General features: G+C 61.7%; 2 protein-coding genes across 2 annotated transcripts; both read left to right on the forward strand.

Annotated features, from left to right (window-relative positions):
- Positions 1–25: 25 nt before the first annotated feature.
- Positions 26–8,039, forward strand: YJEFN3 (YjeF N-terminal domain containing 3). The gene is made up of 6 exons (XM_042929020.1): positions 26–628; positions 3,871–3,979; positions 5,761–5,871; positions 6,097–6,210; positions 6,291–6,441; positions 7,784–8,039. The coding sequence occupies exons 1-6, from the start codon at positions 570–572 to the stop codon at positions 7,990–7,992; spliced, it is 753 nt and encodes a 250-aa protein (XP_042784954.1). The 5' UTR covers positions 26–569; the 3' UTR covers positions 7,993–8,039.
- A 668-nt stretch (positions 8,040–8,707) lies between these two features.
- CILP2 (cartilage intermediate layer protein 2) lies at positions 8,708–17,253 on the forward strand. Its single transcript, XM_042927500.1, has 8 exons — positions 8,708–8,771; positions 9,800–9,898; positions 10,889–11,161; positions 11,823–11,978; positions 13,047–13,325; positions 13,729–13,837; positions 14,033–14,190; positions 14,430–17,253. The coding sequence occupies exons 1-8, from the start codon at positions 8,708–8,710 to the stop codon at positions 16,763–16,765; spliced, it is 3,474 nt and encodes a 1,157-aa protein (XP_042783434.1). The 3' UTR covers positions 16,766–17,253.
- Positions 17,254–18,962: the final 1,709 nt, after the last annotated feature.

Here is an 18,962-nt window from a genome sequence, read left to right on the forward strand (position 1 = left end):
GATATAGGGTCTAGACCTGGGGTCTCTGCAGAAGATGCCAGGTAGGGTGGTTTCAAAACCCACCCAGAGACCGCCCCTGGATCCATCAGCCTTGGCTCAAGAATATGCTTGGATTTTCCTACCTCTATTGAAGTCCTCGTTGTCAGCAGCCCACCCCTCCAGGCTGGGGCTCCCCATCCTGCACCCTGGGCTCATCAGTAAATGGGGGATCTGAAGAGTGGAGCATGGGGTGGAGGGGTGTCAGAGGTAGGTCCCCTTGCCCCCAGGCCAAGACCCCATGACAGGGGTAGCAGGTCCGTCGCTACCCGTCCGTGCCTTGCCCTGCTAATACCCACGTCTCTACTATTCTCCGTCCCCAAGGCAACTCCGCTCCTGGCACCAAAGGGTTAAATCTGCCTGCACCCGCCAGCCAATCCCTGCGCGCAGCGCCTTCGCGGTGTCACCTGATTGGCGGATACACAGGGTGGGCGGGAAGGGAGGAGGACCGAGGACGCCCCCATCTGCCCTGGGATGCTCTTAAAAGGCTGTGGCGGTGGCAGCCAGGCTGCGCGTCCCGGCTTACCCTGGCCATGAGCAGCGCGGCCCGCCCGGACCCAGTGGAGGCGCCCGAGGAGCGGCGTTTCCTCAGGTCAGCCGGGGATGGGGACGTCAAAGACCATGGCAAGGATGCGGCCCCGAGGCAAGGGCATGGCTGGGAGGGGGGCATCACGGGCAGGATAGATCAGAGGAAGGGCATGGCCGGGATGGGGCCTGGGGGGATCCAAGGCCCACCCCGCATTTCGCTGGAAAGACGAAGCCTGAAGCCTGCTGCTGCCAAGGTCTCCTAGCCGAGTTGCCAGGGAAACTGCATCCTCCTCAGCCCGCCCTTCTGAATTATTCAGAACACCACTAGTAGCTCTCCCATCACCCTTCAACCCAATCAAGGCCCACCTCCCCTTTCCATCTCACCCAGGGACCCTGGCGCTCCCACCCTCATCTCCCCGTCTTCCCTGGGAAGAGCTGAGCTGTTAGCTCCTCACTCACACCCCTCTTGGTGGTCCACCTGCGACTATCTTCTTGTCCAGAGAGGGAAACTGAGGGCTGGGGAAGGAAGCCACCGCCTGAGCCAGGGCTAGGGGGATTTTTGAACACATAGACCACTTGCCGGTAGTTTGATTGGATTTGGGGTCTGAAATAGGCAGCTGTGGCTGTGTCTCCCACCTCGTCCTGAGTCCTCATCTTATGTCCTCCTTTAAGTCCTTGTGCCCTGGGACTCCAAGCAGGGCTGTGGACCTCAATGGAAACCAGATTTGGCTGACAAATCTGTCCTCTGCCCACTGTCCATTCAGGCCCTCAGGGCAGATACTGTCCAGTGACTGATTGATGTCCAGATTGAGCCTGTAGACCCAGCACATCCTAGGCAGAAGGAAGCTGGGTCTGCGATTTCATCTGGCATGGGGGGGGGGGGGGAATTGTGTGGGGTCTCAGATGCCAGCTGAGGGGTGATGGGGCGCCGTGGGACGGGTAGGAGTGGAACATGGCAAGTGGAGAGGAAACAATGAGGTAAGAGACATAATGGGCGTGTAGGTGTGGTGAGGAATTTGAATATTCTCTGAATATTGGGGAGCCATAAGTAGGTTTGAGACAAGTGGTGATGTCATCTGGCATTCAAGTTTCAGAGCCCCGTGGCTCTTGTGTTGAGTTTGGGGGCCATGAAACTGCTGTAGGCAGCCAGATGGGCAAGATGGTGGGCCGGTGGGCAGAGGCCTGAAGGTGGAGAAGCAGAGGGAGCCAAGAGAGCAGGGAGGGTCTGGCACGGGTGCCCTGGCCTTGGCTTCACCTTCGTAAGGGCCTGCTCCTGGAAGTATTTTGGGAGTGTCAGGCCCAGTTCCTTTGAAAGCAGGCCGCTTCAGCCTTCCTGCTTGTGGGGGAATCCTGGTCCTCACAGCTCCTCTCATCTGGGAGCTGATGTTGGGAGCAGCAAGAGGCACCCTCATAGCTGAGCCCCCTGCCCTGCCCAGTCCCACATGGCTCTGCCCCGTTTCCCTCCCTCACCAGCCCTAACTCCCACTCATACCTGACCCAGAGCTGCCACCGTCGCCACTCCCAGGATCCTAGGCTGAGCCATCCTCTGCCCATGGAGTCCCCATTATTACTCTAATGACCAGTTGGGCAGGGAGATAATGTTCCAAGTGGTGGCCTGAGGCCAAAACTTTGGGGCAGAGGAAGAAAAGGAGGAATGGGTGGTCCTCCCACACTCCTCTTCTCTCTGCCCTCCTGTGGGGGCAACAGCCAGACCCGTCACAAGTTGAAGGTGGAGGAATGAACCACATTCCCAAACACCTTCTCCCATGTTCCTTCCTGGGACCTAGGTGGCCTGCCCAGAGGGGTGCTCCTCATTTGTCCCACCGTGAGCTCCTTTTCCTCAACTGGTCTTTCAGCTGGACTTATTTGAAGTCAGGTGGGGTTGAATCTGGCTCTGGTTGTTGGGATGATTCAGGGCATGTAGACTCCCTGCCCTAAGCCTCCATCCATCTCCCCCATCTACGTGGACCCCCAAAGTGCCTTTCTGACCCAGTTTCTGTTTTGCTTGTACCGCTCTAGCCACACTGGCCTCACTTCCATCCCTAGAATCTGCCAAGCTCATTCCCACCCTCGCTGTTCTTACCACGTGGATTACCTCCCATAGTGCTCCAGGCCAGCTCCTCCAGAAGTCCTCCCTGATTCCCCATCCCACAGCAGTCCTTACTTATGCCCCTCCTCCTGCCCAGCCTGATCACACTGCAAAAATTGGCCAAAAGATTGTGGTCTCCTCACAGAACTGAAGGAAGGAACCTAAAGATTCATCCTAAGAAACCTCTGCTGTCTGTAGGTCTGCCCCTGCCTCTTTGCTCACACCCTATCCATGGCTCTGGAGACAGACACCAAGGGCAGAAGTCTCGGTTTTTCCCCCTTGTTTCCTGGGTGACCCTGGGCAAGTCACTTGGCTTCTCAGAGTGCTTGAATGTTCTGATTCTTCTGGGCCTGGTCCTACTACCACTACTATGCTCTCTAGGGTCTGCTGAGGTGGCGGTAGGTGCTCCTTGGAAGGTCCCTAAGCCAGGGCCAGCTTGGTCCCTGCTCTTAATAGGGCCCAACGCTTAGTTTCATGCTGTTGTCATTATCTGAAAATTCTTAAATCTTAAATAGCGGGCCCCATGTTTGCATTTTGAAATGGACCTTGAAAATTATCTAGCCTATCCTTCCTGCCTTTACTTTTGCAAAAGAGGAAGCAAAACTCAGATGTGACAGAGCCCAGTCACTCGGTGAGTTGATGGCAGACCTTCACCCCAGATGGGTAAGCCCCAATTCTCTGGCCACAATTATTGCAGGGTCACCAATAAGGCCCCATAGCCGTGGGCTCCCCATCCACCTCCCTAAGTGAACCCCTCTGCAGCCTTCAAAATCCGCCTCCCTCGGGCACCACCCCCCTCCCCAGGCCAGTCTGCCCCCTCCAGTGTTCGGGAGCTTGCTCAGCGGTTTCCACTGCATGCAACTGGCCCCTCGCCCCCAACAAAGTCTCTCACGCTCCATTCCTCCTTCTGGGTTCTTTCCGCGGTGGGGGCGGGCGCATCTGGGCCCGGCTCCAGTCTCCCACGCTTTGGGGCAATAGAACCAACACGCGCCGCCACGCCTCCCTCGACCACCAGAGGGCGCCCGTGCCTTGGGCTTCAGCTTAAACCTTCCGCGGTGCCAGTCAACCGCCAGCACGTCTGGTGGGGAAACTGAGGGGGCGGGGGGGGGCATTAGGGCCTAGCTGGAGATATTAGTGGAACATTACCGGTTCCATCTGAGCCTCTCTCTCTGTCTTTCTGTGTGTCTTTGAGCGTCTCTCCCCACTCTGTCCCCCAGCACTGCAGAGGCGGCAGCCCTGGAGCGGGAGCTGTTGGAAGATTATCGCTTTGGGCGGCAGCAGCTGGTGGAGTTGTGTGGCCATGCTAGTGCTGTGGCTGTGACCAAGGTATCTAACCCCTGATCTTTGACCTTGACCCCAACCAGATGGCCAGCCTGCCAGAGCAGAGGAGGCCTAGCTGCATGAGCCCTGTGGTCAGGCTGATCCAGGACTCAAGAAACCCCTTTTTGTGTGGAGCCACTCCAGCCCATCACTCAGGTGGGGTAACTGAGGCCCAGAGAGGATCATCAGTGGTCTAGACCAGGCAGGGACCCAAGACCCCAGGTGTCAGTGAGGGTCAGGGCAGATAGAGAAGTCCCCAGAGACTTGGAGGCCGGGGAGCAGAGACTAAAGCTGCTGCAGGATGGTCCTGAGGTCCTTGAGGTACAGATGTGACCACCTGCCTCTGCCATCAATTGGATCTCCGTAAAGGAGACATAGGTTCCTGGAGGCTGAGTACCACCCCCCCCTCCCCATGCTGCAGATGAGGAAACTGAGGCCCAGAGGCAGGGGTGGCCTGCATAGTGTAGGTCCTAGGGAGGAGTTAGCAGAGTCCCAGCCTCGAGGTGCCTGCAAGGGATGCGAGAGTGATAAGCAACGAAGATGCCGCCATGCAGTGCCTTTGGTCATGTTGCCAAACCGCGGGCCTGTTTCCCCCTCCAAAGAAAGAGCAATAAACTGACACCAGCTAATAAACACAAATGCCTTAGAGAAGTGCCCGATGGTGTCAGGGCTCCCACATGTAACCCTTCTCTGCCTCCCTGTCTTCCTCTTCTTGTCGCCACTGCAGACTTTTGTTGAACACAATTGCTTTCTTCATGTAGGCTCAGTTGGTTTTTTTTTTTTAACATTTCTATTTCAAATGAAACATCCTGAGTGAAGGTCCCGAAGGAGAAGGAAATGGTGAAACCCCAAAAGTAAAAGTAAACGCAGCGTAGTAAACTCCTGCCTGGCCCTTGCTAACCAGTTGCCGTCCAGTTTTTGCCCCGAAAGCCCCAAGTCTGTCCAGAGGACCCTCAGCCCCAGTCAAGCTGGAGTCACTGTTGCCTCCCTCAGTCTCCGGTCTCAGGGCTCCGCACCTGGCTTAGTGTGGTCGCAGGTGGCTCAGGACCTCACCGAGACCTTGGGGAGGAGACAAAAAAGGTACACCTGGCTCTCTGTGTGGTTGGAGGTCAGGGTACAGCCAGGCCCCCTGGGGTGCCCTGTCTCCGAGAGAGGCCCCATGTCAGTGCCACCGTCACTCCCAATCGATAGAGGCCAAGTGAGGCTGGGAGAGGAGAGGGGGCAGAGGCCATGCAGAGAGTCAGGGCAGGGCTGTGACTTGAACACCAGTGCTCTTAACTCCTGTGTTAAAGAGACTGATGCACAGGCCCACAGAGACACAGAGAGAAAGATAGACGAAGACAGAGGCAGATGGAGGGAAACAGGGCATCTCAGGTTGGAAAAAATACCCTCCCTCTGTCCCCCCCCCCCCACCAACTTTGGGGCCTCTGGGAGGGCCGAGGCCTGGAAACGTGGGCGGAGGAGGGGCAGCCACTGCGGTGGAAAAAGGTGGAAGAATGTCTGCAACTCAGGCCGAGAATAAACAAACCACACTCTGGGCACCGGGTGGTGGCAGAAGGCACGTTTTCCTGCTCCAGCTTGGCAGAGCCTGAAGCAAGGACTCTGCATCTCCAAGGAGGAAACTGAGGCCCCAAGGGGCTACGCCCCTTGCCCAGAATGTCTTTCCTCCTGTTCTATTGCCTCCGGGCCCATGGCCGTTCCTTCGCTACTCCGAGCCTCAGTTTCCCCACCCAAATAAGGAGGAATTCCAAGCATCATGCCTTTGCCTTTGCTGTGCCCCCTGCCAGGTGTTCCCCTTGCCAACTCTCTCCCGGAAGCAGAGGACAGTGCTGGTCGTGTGTGGCCCGGAGCAGAACGGGGCGGTGGGGCTGGTCTGTGCCCGGCACCTGCGGGTGTTTGTGAGTAGCAAGGACCCCCTTGGCCTCCTAGGGTCACCCCCTCAACCCTGTCCCCGCAGAAATTGCTACCTCCTCTTGACAGTGTCCCAGGAGGGACAGAATATGCCCAGTGCTTGCCCCAGGCAGGGTCTCTGGCCTCATATCCAGATCTGGGGGCTAAGTAAGGCCCAGTAGGAAGCCTGGAAGGGCCCTCAGGGCCGACTCCTTTCTGCCCCTCCCCACCAGGAGTATGAACCGACCATCTTCTACCCTACACGCTCACTAGACCTGCTGCACCGGGACCTGACTACCCAGTGCGAGAAAATGGACATCCCCTTCCTGTCCTATTTGCCCACAGAGGTCAGCGCTTGGTGGCAACTGAGGGGGGAAGGGGGGGGCAGTGCCCAAAGGCCACCTTCTAACCATGCCCGCCCTCTCAGGTCCAGCTCATCAACGATGCCTATGGGCTGGTGGTGGATGCCGTGCTGGGCCCTGGTGCGGAGCCGGGAGAGATCGGAGGCCCCTGCACTCGTGCGCTGGCCACACTCAAGCTGCTGTCCATCCCCCTTGTGAGCCTGGACATTCCTTCAGGCATGCCAGGCAGGCGGGGGGGGGGGCATGTTGGGGCCTTGGGAGGGGGGCCCTCTGCACCCCAGTTTCTGATGGGCCCAGCCTGTCTGCCTTCTCTGAGCCTCCGTTTCCCCAGCGTGGATGGCTCATGCACTCTGGGTGAGGGTCACGTCCATCCCTAAGATGGGGAAGACAGAGGCTGCTGCCCAGGTGATCCCATGTCCCAACCCCTCCACACCCGGCCCAGCATGCCCGCTGCCCACCCTGGCCCAGTTGCCTGGGCAGACGTGAGCTCACTCGGCAAAGGCCTCGCCCGTCCTGGCCGCCGCCCCACGCCTGTTGGAGCCATTAGGCGACGGGCAGACGGAACAAACAGCTGCTGGCCAGCCGGACCCTCCACAGGGGTGGCCATACTCAGGGGGATGTCCCCCAGCTTTCAAGACCTCAGGGCCACCCCCAGCAGGGTGCCACAGAGCAAGGGGTTAGCTATGAAGAGGGGAGCTGTCTGGTCTGAAGGTAGAGACTAGGGTCACAGAAGGAAGGATTAAAGTCAGACAGAGAAGGCTTTTAGTTAGTGGCTCCAGACTCTGGTCAGAAGCAGGGGAGAAGCCAAGGCCCCTAGTCTGAAGGTAGAGGCTCATTTGAGAGCTGGCAGAGGCTAGGTCACAGTGAGGGAGGGGCCGGGGTCCTGTCAATTCAAAAGGCAAGATCTAGTGTGAGGATGAACACAGAGATGTCAGGTCAGAGGGAGGAGGATGGACGTCGGGGTTGGGTGGGGAGGGGGCCACATCCTGTCAGAGGCAAGGACCAGGAGTAAGGAGACAGGTCTTAGGGGGGGAGGCTTGCCTGAGGATGAAGGCCAGTCTGTCCTGAGTGGAGAGGGGGGATCTGGTCAGAGGAGGAAGGCTGGCTAGGAAGCCTGGGTGGAAAGAGGCTCTAGTCGAAGAGGGGAAGGTCAAGATCGATCGGGAGGGAGGAATTGGGACAGATGCTGGGTCCAAAGGCAGAGGCATGGGTCTGACTGGGAAAGGGCAGCAGGTGGAAACGATGTAGTCTGAAGGCAGAGGCTGAGTCAGATGGAGAAGAAAGGTTGGTTGCATGATGGCAGCAGGGGCAGAAAAGATGAGGGCCGACGCCCTGGTCATAGGAGGAGGGAAACATCTCCAAGGAAGGGGAGACACTGGTCTGAGGGCGGAGGCTCAGTACTATGGGGAGGCAGGTCTGACCAAGCCTCACGCGTCAGAGAGCAGAGGCTGAGTCTGATGGGGAAGGGGAAACGGGTGGAGAGGAGGCAAGACTCTCTCGCCCGAAGGCAAGCACCCCTCCCAGCTCCCGATTCCCCCACCCTCCCTCCCTCCCTCAGGCTGGGACGCCGAGACCGGCGGCGGCGACGCCGAGGACGGGCTCCGACCGGACGTGCTGGTATCGCTCGCTGCGCCCAAGCGCTGCGCCGGCCGCTTCTCCGGCCGCCACCACTTCGTGGCCGGCAGATTCGTGCCCGACGACGTGCGCCGAAAGTTCGCTCTACGCCTGCCAGGATACACGGGCACCGACTGCGTCGCGGCGCTCTGACCGCCACCCGCGTCCCCGCGGCTTGGACCCCCGCCAATAAACAGCCGTCCCCCCACCACCTCGCCTCCGCCTCCTCTGTGCGCCGGCTCCGCTGCGGGGGTGGGCAGACTCGGGGGGGGGGGGCTTCCCGCCGCCCCCCGGAGCCCAAGGCTGGAGGCACGGAGGGTAGTCGTAGAGCGGGACTTCCCGCTGGCCGGGAAAACTAGAGCCAGAAGAGTCGAAGGTAGATTCGGGGTGGGACTTCCAGCCTGCTTGGGGTGGCCTAACGCCAACAGGATTGAAGTTAGACTCGATGGAGGATTCCTCGCCGCCTAAACGGCTGCCTGAAGCGTGAGTGTTTGGGCAGCCTCAGGCTCCATTCCAAGAGGCACGTCCCGCAGGCAGCTTGGGACCCAAGGTGGAGAATGGAGAGTGGGTTGAGGGAGGGACTTCCAGCTGGCGACGGGGGGGGGGGGGGGGGGGGGGGAGGACGCAGGCCAGCCTGAGGGCGGAGGCACAGCCGGACGCACCGAAGGGGGCGACCGGGGAGGTTGCTAGCTCACCGAAGTCACCCAGGGCCAGGGAGCGATGCTTGCACGGGGCGTGGCCTGCACGGGGCGTGGCCTGCGGTCACCTCCCGCCCCCACCCTCAGCCCCAGCGGCCGCCAGACCCGCGGGAGTCGGATCCGAGCGAGCCGCGGAGCCCGGACCCTCCCTCGGACTCTCGGACCCGGCCATGGCGTCATTGCCGCCACTACTCTGCCTCTTTGTCGCCGCCGCGCACCTGGCGGGGGCTCGAGGTGAGGCGCCCCATGACCCCAGCCCAGACCCCTAGGCCTGGCACGCAGCCGCTCCGGGAGAGGGAACCAAGGGACCCTCTGGCGTCCTCAGACCTGGGTCCCCCTTAGTCAGCCCGGGAGTGGAGTGAAGGGGCGTCGGGGGTATGGATTCTTGGGACCAACAACGCGCCCGGGGGAGGGAAGGGAGGAAACTTCTCTGTTCTCTTGCCTCCTCAAGAGAGGTAGGGGAACTCGGAGTATCCATATGAACTTTAGGCTCCTTTAGGTTCCTGGGGACAGCGGGGGGCCGGTCTCACCCCCGGCATTTGGACTCTGAAGCATTGTGTCCTGGCCCAGGATTAAGGGGTCAGAGCGGCCCCCTCTCACACAACTCCTCCTCTTCCACAAACACACCATTCAGAAAACTTCCCGTCTCAGGAGCACTCAGTGGAACAGGGCACTGGATCCATTTCCCAGATGAGGAGACTGAGACACAGACAGGGAAGGGACTTGTCTGAGGTCACCGCTCAGCCTGGCTATCTTAGATAACTCAAGGTCAGAGAAGCCAGGCTAGATGCCAAAGACCTCCCAATGGCAGCTTGGGCCCCAAGTGAAGGGATGGAAGGTACACTGAGGGAGAGACCTCCAACCCCGCAAATGGATGAAGAACGCAGCTCCACCTGAGGGCAGAGGCAGAGCCAACTAAACCCATGGTCGCTGAGCACACTGAGGGGGAGAACTGGGTCAGACCAGACACACAGACTTCCCCAGACTATGGCATCCTGGCCAGGGCACAGGGAGGGATGGGGCTGCAGGAGATTGGGGGTAGGGGCCATAGGGAGGTTTCCTGGAGGCAGGGGGGGGGGGGGTGTTCCTGCATTCCTTGGGGTCAGTCAGAGAGATGGTTCTGGCTTCTGAGACCCTCACTCACTACCCCCCAACCCCGCCCCGTGAAATGGGGATGATCATGACAGCACCTTGTATACAAGCAGCCCACAGAGGTCCCCATCAGCATGTTTCCTTCCCTCCATTCCTCATCCCTCCCACAGTCACTACCCCCCCTGAGGAGCCCACAGCAACTGCCTGGGGCTTTGAAGGCCCATCTCTGCGCCCCGGACAGCCCTCACCAGCCCTGGAGGATTGGGAAGGTGAGTCATCCTGGGTCCAAGTCCTGGCTCTGCTGTGGACTCACTATGTGAGCTCTGGTTGGTGTGGTCATGTAAGGAGGGGACACAAGGGGTGAAAGGCCAGTAACTTCCTGGTCCCTGGACATGGCAGCCCTTGGCACAGGTGCCCCCAGAAGTCTAAGTTTTAGGAGCAGAGGGGTGAGAGTCCAGGGCCTGTTTTGTCGAGGAGGAAACCAATGTAGGGTGGGAGTGGGTGCTTCCTCCCTGCTACTGGAAGCATCGTGCAGGGTGCTTCTAGTAGATTCCAGACCTGTAGTTCTGGAACCTGGGTCTCTGGTTTCCTAGCTGGGAAAGTCAGGAAAGGAGTGAGCACACACACCCCGGCCCCTGTGCAGGTGGGGTGGGGGGCGGTGGGGGCGGGAGTTGATGGAAGCAGAAGCTGACTTCTGGGAGGCCAGACCGTTCCCACCTGTGGCTTCTGTGAAACAGGTTGCCTGGTGGGTTCATCCAGGCAGTGAGCAAGGGCCCAGCTGGCTCTAACCAGGAGCAGCCAGGCAATGGAAAGCCACAGCTAGGGCTGTTCTCCATCGGGTCTCCTCCTGCTACTTTTGTGTCTCCTCACACCTCAGGGGTTCTGAATTCTGAGGTGGGGGACAGGCTTAATTTTAAGGTTGGGGGCTGCTGAGACAGTGTCAAGATGTCAGCGTGGCAAAATGTCAACCTGAACTAATGGGCCAGCTCAAGTATTGGGCAGCAGAACGGGGGCTGGTGCTAGGGGAGGCCAACCTCCCTTAATCCCTTTATAGCTCCTTGTGCCCTAGAGGACCCTGGATCTGGGCGGGTCAAGGGCCGGCTGGGTTAGCCCGTGTTCATTGGGGGTGGGGTGACCGTCTTAGCAGGTAAACAGTTACCTCGGAGATGGGGGTGGGCAGGCCGCTTCCTGGGCCCCTGCATGCACTGATGAGGCCCGACAGGCTGTGGCCCGGGTCCCAGAGCGTGCGGTGCCCACAGAGGCCAGCCAGTGGACGTCCTGGTTCAACGTGGACCACCCCGGCGGCGACGGCGACTTCGAGAGCCTGGCTGCCATCCGCTTCTATTACGGGCCAGCGCGCGTGTGCCCGCGGCCGCTGGCGCTGGAGGCGCGCACCACGGACTGGGCCCTGCCGTCCACTGTAGGCGAGCGTGTGCACTTGAACCCCACGCGAGGTTTTTGGTGCCTCAACCGCGAGCAGCCCCGCGGCCGCCGCTGCTCCAACTACCACGTGCGCTTCCGCTGCCCGCTTGGTGAGGGCGGGGCCCAGGGAGGGGCGGGGACTGTGTGGGGATGGGCGGGGCTGGGGAGAGGGCGGGATCTATATTAGTCATGCAGAGAAGAGAGTGGGGATTGGCAGACATGGGTTATAGGTGGGTGGAGCTTGAATGGGTGGTACTGAGGAAAGGGGGCAGGGCCGTGTGGATGTAGGCGTGGTTAGAAAGAGCTGGGGGTCCTTTAGCAGGGCCCAAGGAGTGGGCTGGATCATATAAGGGCGGGGCTTTGGAAAGGAGGGCCTGGGAATAGGGGCCCAGGTAGGGAACAAGAAAGACCCCTCAGGAGCTCATCTCCCTCCTGCTGCCCTCAGTTGCTCATCTGTAACAGCTCCATTCTTTGGGGGGCGTGTTTTGACCCCAAATGTATGAGGGACGCAGGGAGAACAGCACGGCTAACCTCGGGGAGCTTATCTGGGGTTGGGGCAAATGGGGTGTTACCTCAACTGCACGTTCGACAGGTGAGCCTGGGGGACAACTGATGAGAGCAATGGGCAGAACCTCTCTCTTGGGGGACCCATCCTCGGACGCACTTAGCAGGGGGCGTCCTCCAGTCCTACATTGTTACTAGATTTCCAGGAGGCGCAGTCCCTGGCGTGGGCCACCGTCTCACCTTCCCTCCTCTCCGCCCTTACCGCAGAGGCCACGTGGGGCGCGTGGGGCCCGTGGGGTCCCTGTTCAGGGAGCTGCGGGCCAGGCCGTCGCCTGCGCCGCCGCCGCTGCCCAAGCACGTCTGGGGATGCGTGTCCGGGGCGTCCCCTGGAGGCGCAGAAGTGTGTACGCCCTCCTTGTCCAGGTAGGAGGGATGGGGCCTGGAGGAGAGTGTTGAGTTAGAGGCGGGGCCTGGACTTGGAGGGAGGTGGCCTGCTGAGGAGGGTACCTAGTGGGGAGAGGCGGGTTGGGAATGAGCCTGATGGGATGGGGCTGGAATGGAAGAGGCGGGTCCTCGGGGACCAGAACTTGGAACACATGGAGACTGGCCCTTCCTTCCCTTCTGCGCCCCCGTCCCCCCGCCCCACGCGGAGGAGCATTGGTGAATGTGTGTATCTGGATGGGTGAACGCCAAGAAGGTCATGTCCAGGCACGAGCAGATCCGGGTGGGCATTGCTTTGGGCGCGCCACCAAGCGTGTGGATGTCCTGGTGGACACGGACACACTGAAGCCAGCTCATGTGCTTGGGGCACACACGCGTGGCATTCACAGCCCCCCTCTCCCGTACCCCACGCCCACGCGGACACGCGCTCACACCCTGGCAGACACCATGCCCAAGCCCTCCCAGGGCCAGACACCAGGCCAGCCAGGAGGCGACTGGAAATTCCGATCCGCCTGGGCTCCACAAACATGGTCTGGAGACTGCGCCCGCAGAGCCCATGGCAGGGTGGGGGAGCACGGTGGCCAATGGGGTAGTGGGGTCCCCACCCTACCCCGCCTGGCTCTGCCCTCCTGACGCCTCTGCCCTGACGTTTTCAGTGGAATTTTCCATCTTATGGAGAAACCGCGGGATTGGGAGGGGAGGGGAGGGAGATGTTCTGAGCCCAAGACCCAACCCCTAGCTGGGCCCCCAGCCCCTGCTGGACATTTTCTGTCATGCTAAAAGAAGCTTCTCTGTCCTGTGAGAGTCACCTCTCCTGTCCCCTCCACCAGGGCATTTTCCTCACCCCTCTGGACCACAGGTCTGCCCCAGTTCTGACTGCTCAACCCCATGTCCCCACTCACACAAGAGGCTGTTGCAAGCAGGGCCATGCTGAGGCCTCTGAGGGGCACAAGGTGGGGGGGAGGGTGTCTAGGCATCTTTGCTGAGTGACCGAGTGGAAGGAGGGAGTGAAGAGGCTCCTCTGTTCCTCTGCCTGCCTTTGTCCCCCAGGTTGCAGCTCCAAGACCTGCAAGTGCCCTGACCACATCCTCCTGGGCTCGGTGGTCACCCCATCTGGGCGTCCACTGCCAGGAGCCAGGGTCTCCTTGAGAGACTGGCCTGGCACTGTGGCCATCACCGATGCCCATGGGACCTTCCGGATTCCCGGAGTGTGTGCCAGCAGCCGGGCCAACGTCAGTGCCCAAATGGATGGCTTCTCTGCAGGCCTGGGCCAGGCCCAGGCCAATGGCTCTATCTCTGCTGTGGTCACTGTTGTCCTTAATAAGTTGGGTAAGTGCCCCAGGGCAAGGAGGGTGAGGAGGCTGAGAAGCTAAGAAGGAAATTCTGGGTGACACTTGGGAGGATGTGGTGCAGCATGAGGTCACTGGGGAAGAAATAAGATGTGACACGGCCATTGGAGAAAGCATAACACTAAATATGTTGCCATGGGAGGAACAAATACACTGTGAGAAGCTGAAGAAGACGCGAGATGAGACAGGGACTTGCAGGGGGGCAGCATTAAGATGGGGCACCATCTTGAGCAGCCATGGGGTGAACTTGAATGGAGAGGTCATCAGAAGAGCCACAGGTGAAACAGGGCACCCCTGGAAGGGCAAGGATGGGGCCCTGCCCTTGGGAAGGTTTGTTGGGAGAAGCTGGGATGGGGCAGGACCTTTGCCACCTTTGCCCCCAGAGAAACCCTACCTGGTGAAGCACCCCGAGTCCCGAGTGCGAGAGGCTGGCCAGAACGTAACCTTCTGCTGCAAAGCCTCAGGCACCCCCATGCCCAAGAAATACTCCTGGTGAGTGCCCTGCTCCAATGCCCAAGGGCCTTGCACCCAGCTTTGCGGTTTGATTGGATTTTCCATGACATGTGGTGCCTCAGAGACTGGGAGAAAGATGCTCTACAACCTTGCTGGGCTGCATGGGGGATGGGGGACGGATGCAGCCCCTTCCCTGTGCTGAGGGCCCCCTGGTGTTGCCCACCTGCCACCCAGGTTCCACAACGGGACCCTGCTGGACCGGCGAGAACACAGGTACGGGGCCCATCTGGAGCTTCGGGGGCTGCGCCCAGACCAGGCAGGCACCTATCACTGCAAAGCGTGGAACGATGCGGGCACTGTGCGCTCGGGCAGCGCCCGGCTTACTGTGCTGGGTGAGCACCCTCAGCCCCCCAACCCTGAGCATGCCCTGAAACTTAGCCGAGACCCATCACCAGCGAAAGCAACCCCAAATGGAGCCCCAGCTGCAGACTGCTCTCTGACCCTGCTGAGTCTGATCCCGGGCCCCCACCGAGCCCCTGGGTTGAGCCCCTGATCCCAATCCAGGCCCCAACCCTGGCTTCAGTGGAGCCCTCCCCCTTACTCTGATCTGCTCTGATTTCTTGCTCTGCAGCCCCGGGCCAGCCAGCCTGCAATCCCCAGCCCCAAGAGCATCTGATCAAGCTCCCAGATGATTGTGGCCAGCCTGGCAGTGGCCCCGCCTACTTGGACGTGGGTCTCTGCTCTGACACCCTCTGCCCCAGCCCTGCAGGCTCCAGCTCCCGGTGTGGGGACTCGGGGTCCCGCTGCTGCTCCGTTCGCCGCCTGGAGAGCAAGGAGATCCACTGCTCCAACTATGTCCTCCCCGTCAAAGTGGTGGCTGAGTGTGGCTGTCAGAAATGTCTGCCCCCTCGGGTGCTGGTTCGGGGACGCGTGGTGGCTACCGACTCAGGGGAACCCCTGCGTTTTGCCCAGATCCTGCTAGGCCGGGAGCCCATTGGATTCACATCTTATCAGGGCGACTTCACCATTGAGGTGCCGCCCTCCACCCAGCGGCTGGTGGTAACTTTCGTGGACCCCAGTGGGGAGTTCATGGACACTGTCAGAGTTCTGCCTTTTGCCCCTCGAGGTGGTGGCGTATACCACGATGTCAAAGCCATGCGGAAGAAAGCCCCTGTCATCTTAGATGCCAGCCAGAGCAACACGATCCCTCTTGGGGAGCTGGAAGAGGAGGACCCGTTGGGCGAGCTGGTCCTCCCGCCCGGGGCCTTCCGCAGAGCCGATGGTGAACCCTACACGGGGGCCGTGGAGGCCCGGGTGACTTTCGTGGACCCCCGAGATCTCACCTCGGCGGCGGCCGCCCCCAGTGACCTGCGCTTCGTGGACAGTGACGGCGAGCTGGCCCCGCTGCGCACCTATGGCATGTTCGCGGTGGACCTCCGCGCCGCGGGCTCCGCGGAGCAGCTGCAGGCAGGGCCGGTGGCCGTGCGCGTCAATGCCGGCCAGATCCACATGGCGGGCCACGTGGAGGCCCTGAAGCTGTGGTCACTGAACCCTGACACAGGCTTGTGGGAGGAGGAGAGCGGCTTCCAGCGAGAGGGGTCAGCGGCCCCTCGGGTCCGCAGGGAGGAGAGGGTCTTCCTAGTGGGCAACGTGGAGATCCGCGAGCGGCGTCTGTTCAACCTGGACGTGCCCGAGCGCCGCCGCTGCTTCGTGAAGGTGCGCGCCTATGCCAACGACAAGTTCACCCCCAACGAGCAGGTGGAGGGTGTGGTGGTCACGCTGGTCAACCTGGAGCCTGCCCCCGGCTTCGCGGCCAACCCCCGTGCCTGGGGCCGCTTCGACAGCGCGGTCACCGGCCCCAACGGCGCCTGCCTCCCCGCCTTCTGCGACACGGACCGGCCGGACGCCTACACTGCCCTGGTCACGGCCACCCTGGGCGGGGAGGAGCTGGAGCCCGCGCCCTCCCGGCCCCGCCCGCACGCGGCCACCGTGGGCGTGGCGCAGCCCTACCTGGACAGGCTGGGCTACCGCCGCACCGACCACGACGACCCAGCCCTCAAACGCAACGGCTTCCGCATCAACCTCGCTAAACCCAGGCCCGGCGACCCCGCCGAGGCCAACGGCCCGGTGTACCCGTGGCGCAGCCTGCGAGAATGCCAGGAGGCCCCGGTGACCGCCAGCCACTTCCGCTTCGCGCGCGTGGAGGCGGACAAGTACGAGTACAACGTGGTCCCGTTCCGCGAGGGCGTGCCGGCCTCCTGGACTGGGGACCTCCTGGCCTGGTGGCCCAACCCCCAGGAGTTCCGGGCCTGCTTCCTCAAGGTGAAGATCCAGGGCCCCCAGGAGTACATGGTCCGCTCCCACAACGCTGGGGGCAGCCACCCGCGCACCCAGGGCCAGCTCTACGGGCTTCGGGACGCCCGGAGCGTCCGAGACCCCGAGCACCCCGGCACGTCCGCGGCCTGTGTGGAGTTCAAGTGCAGCGGGATGCTCTTTGATCAACGTCAGGTGGACAGGACGCTGGTGACCATCACGCCCCAGGGCAGCTGCCGCCGAGTGGCGGTCAACGGACTCCTGCGGGATTACTTGGCCCGGCACCCCCCACCCGCCCCAGCTGACGACCCGGCTGCCTTCGCCATGCTGGCCCCGCTCGACCCTCTGGGCCACAACTACGGTGTCTACACGGTCACCGACCAGAGCCCGAGGCTGGCCAAGGAGATCGCCATCGGCCGCTGCTTCGATGGCTCCTCTGACGGCTTCTCTAGGGAAATGAAGGCCGATGCTGGCACAGCTGTCACCTTCCAGTGTCGGGAGCCACCAGCCGGCCGGCCTAGCCTCTTCCAGAGGCTGCTGGAGTCCCCGGCAACAGCGCTTGGTGACATCCGCAGGGAGATGGGTGAGGTGACCCGGGCACAGGCTCAAGCCGCAGGTCCCCTCCGTACCCGCCGGGGCAGGGCCCGCCAGTGACCTGGGCTCGTGGCCTTACTCCTCTGCCTTGCTCCGGACTCCTCTGTACCTCGGAAGTCTCAGCCCCCTTCCCCAGATGCTCCCTCCCTAGGTTTCTGGGCCCCCCTCTCCCTCCCCTGCCCAGAGTTCAGAGTCAAGATAGGAACTAGGAGTGTCGGGTTGTGGAACTGCCAGGCAGGGGACTGTCGCTGTGTGAGGCAAAATGGAGTTCTTCCTGACAGCAGGAGCCAGCATCCTGGGAGACCATCGGGCAGCCGACGGAGGCCTGGGAGGAGTCATTCCCAGCTCGAGCGCTGGCTCTGATTTTATGTGTGTTTTGACCCTGATTTCAGATATTCTGCCCCTTGAGATTTCCCGCCTTCTGCCTGAAGCCCCCTCTGCCTGTTGCCGAGCTGGGTGCTTTATTGGATCCCCTGCCCCAAGCTTTGTTCTAGGGGTTATTTATTGAAACAAAGCCTACGGGGCTGGTCGCAGGGGTTAAGAGTGGGGGTCCAGGCCCAGCGAAAGTCAGGCAAGGGCTTCTTGGTTCTGGGGCTGAAGGGCACAGTTCTCACATGTTTGGTGCTTGGAGACCCCCCCCCCCCCGGGGCGGGGGGTTGGGGCAAGGAACCAATTAAAGATGCTTCATTTCCCACTCATGGTGTCGGTCTTGGGGACTGAAAATGGAGGCTGCGGCTGCTGGACCCAGACCTTGGCAGGTGGAAAGGGGCCTGGAGCAGACACGGACATGGGCGTGCAAGCAGCTCAGAGGCCTCCACGAGGTGCCGGGCGTGCCTCGGGCTGGTGTGTGGGTCCTGGCAGAGTCACACAGAAGTGTGTCTGTGACACGTGTGTGCAGACCTGACTCGTGGGCAGCCCGAGCCTGTGCCGCCCTGACCGCTGAACACGGTAGCAGCTGCCGCCCTGGCCTTTTCCTCTGAGCCTGGCCGTGTGCCCGAGGGCCGCACTGGGCAGGGAGGGGCCCTGGCAGGGGCCCATGCCCCAGGCGGCAGGAATCGAGCCTGCTCTGGACTTCCTCAGCCAGGGTCACGCTGCCCCTCCTTAGGCCCCACCCGGCTGAGGCCTGGCCACACCTTGGCCACATGGTGACCGGGCTGCCCGAGGCCATGGCCCTGGGCCCTCTACTTCACCAGGACTCAGTCTGGAGGCGGCAGAACATCGCTTGCTGGCGCTCTGTGTGCGTGGCTCTGTGTGCTCGCGTGCGCGAGTCCTCCTGGCCACACTCCCGCTTTCCAGACAGAGGAAACTGGGCCCCCACAGGGAGAGGCAAAGGGCTGCCCGGGCCCTGGAGTGAATCCCCGCAGGAGCAGGGGCTCCTTGGATGGCTCAACAGCCCCCTCCGGCACATGCTTGGGACTCCCTTGGCCCCAGGAAGGCATCAAAGCGGCATTGCTGGGGACCTGGGATGGGAGGCATTGTGTCCCTCACCCCAGGGATGGGGTGACAGCAGGGAGTGGGGGTGCGGGGTGTTCCCTTAACCCAGGGCCCTCTGCACACCCACCCACCCACCCACTTACCTTTCTACCACCCGCCTGTCCGCCCACCCACTGCTGCCTCCGCCCCTCCCGTCCACACCACCATGTGCCTGTGCAGCATTTGGAGGCTTCAGCTCTGTGCCAGCGCGGAGCCGATCCGGCCTTGGTAGGGAGGTAGGTTCACACACGGACCCCAGCACACCTGCGGGGTCAGCCCTGGGCCCACATGGTCCGCTGGCTCCCGTCCAGCTCAGTCTGACAGCTCTCAACCTCTCCAGCCTTCATGCCTTTGCTCAGGCCATTCCCTTCGTGGGAACCTCTTCCCTTGGCCGGGGGTAGGCTAGGGGGCCTAGGGGGTCAGGGAGAATCTGACAAACCCAGAGGCCTCAGCCCCAGTCTCTGAGGGTGGGCCTCAGAACTCTGCTGGAGTCCAGGTTTGGGCGGCCCCGGGGGGGGGCCGGCGCCCCAGCCTCTGCCTGGATAGGCTAAAATGCACAGGAGTGGAGAGATGCTTTGAGATGCCTTGGGAGCCAGGGAGGGTGTGCGTTGATCCACAATACACTGTGTCTACACCCCTAGCTGACAGGGAGGCTCGGAGGGGGAGTTCCTCGCCCAAGGGAACCTGGGCTCTGGGCTGCCCGGTGGGGTCCCGGGGAACAGGAAGAGCCAGGGGGGCCCCCCCACCGCAGCCGGCGGGTAAAGCTGGCTTCCAGGCTGAGGGT

Source organism: Panthera leo, chromosome A2 (assembly GCF_018350215.1).
Source record: "Panthera leo isolate Ple1 chromosome A2, P.leo_Ple1_pat1.1, whole genome shotgun sequence".
NCBI lineage: Eukaryota > Metazoa > Chordata > Mammalia > Carnivora > Felidae > Panthera > Panthera leo.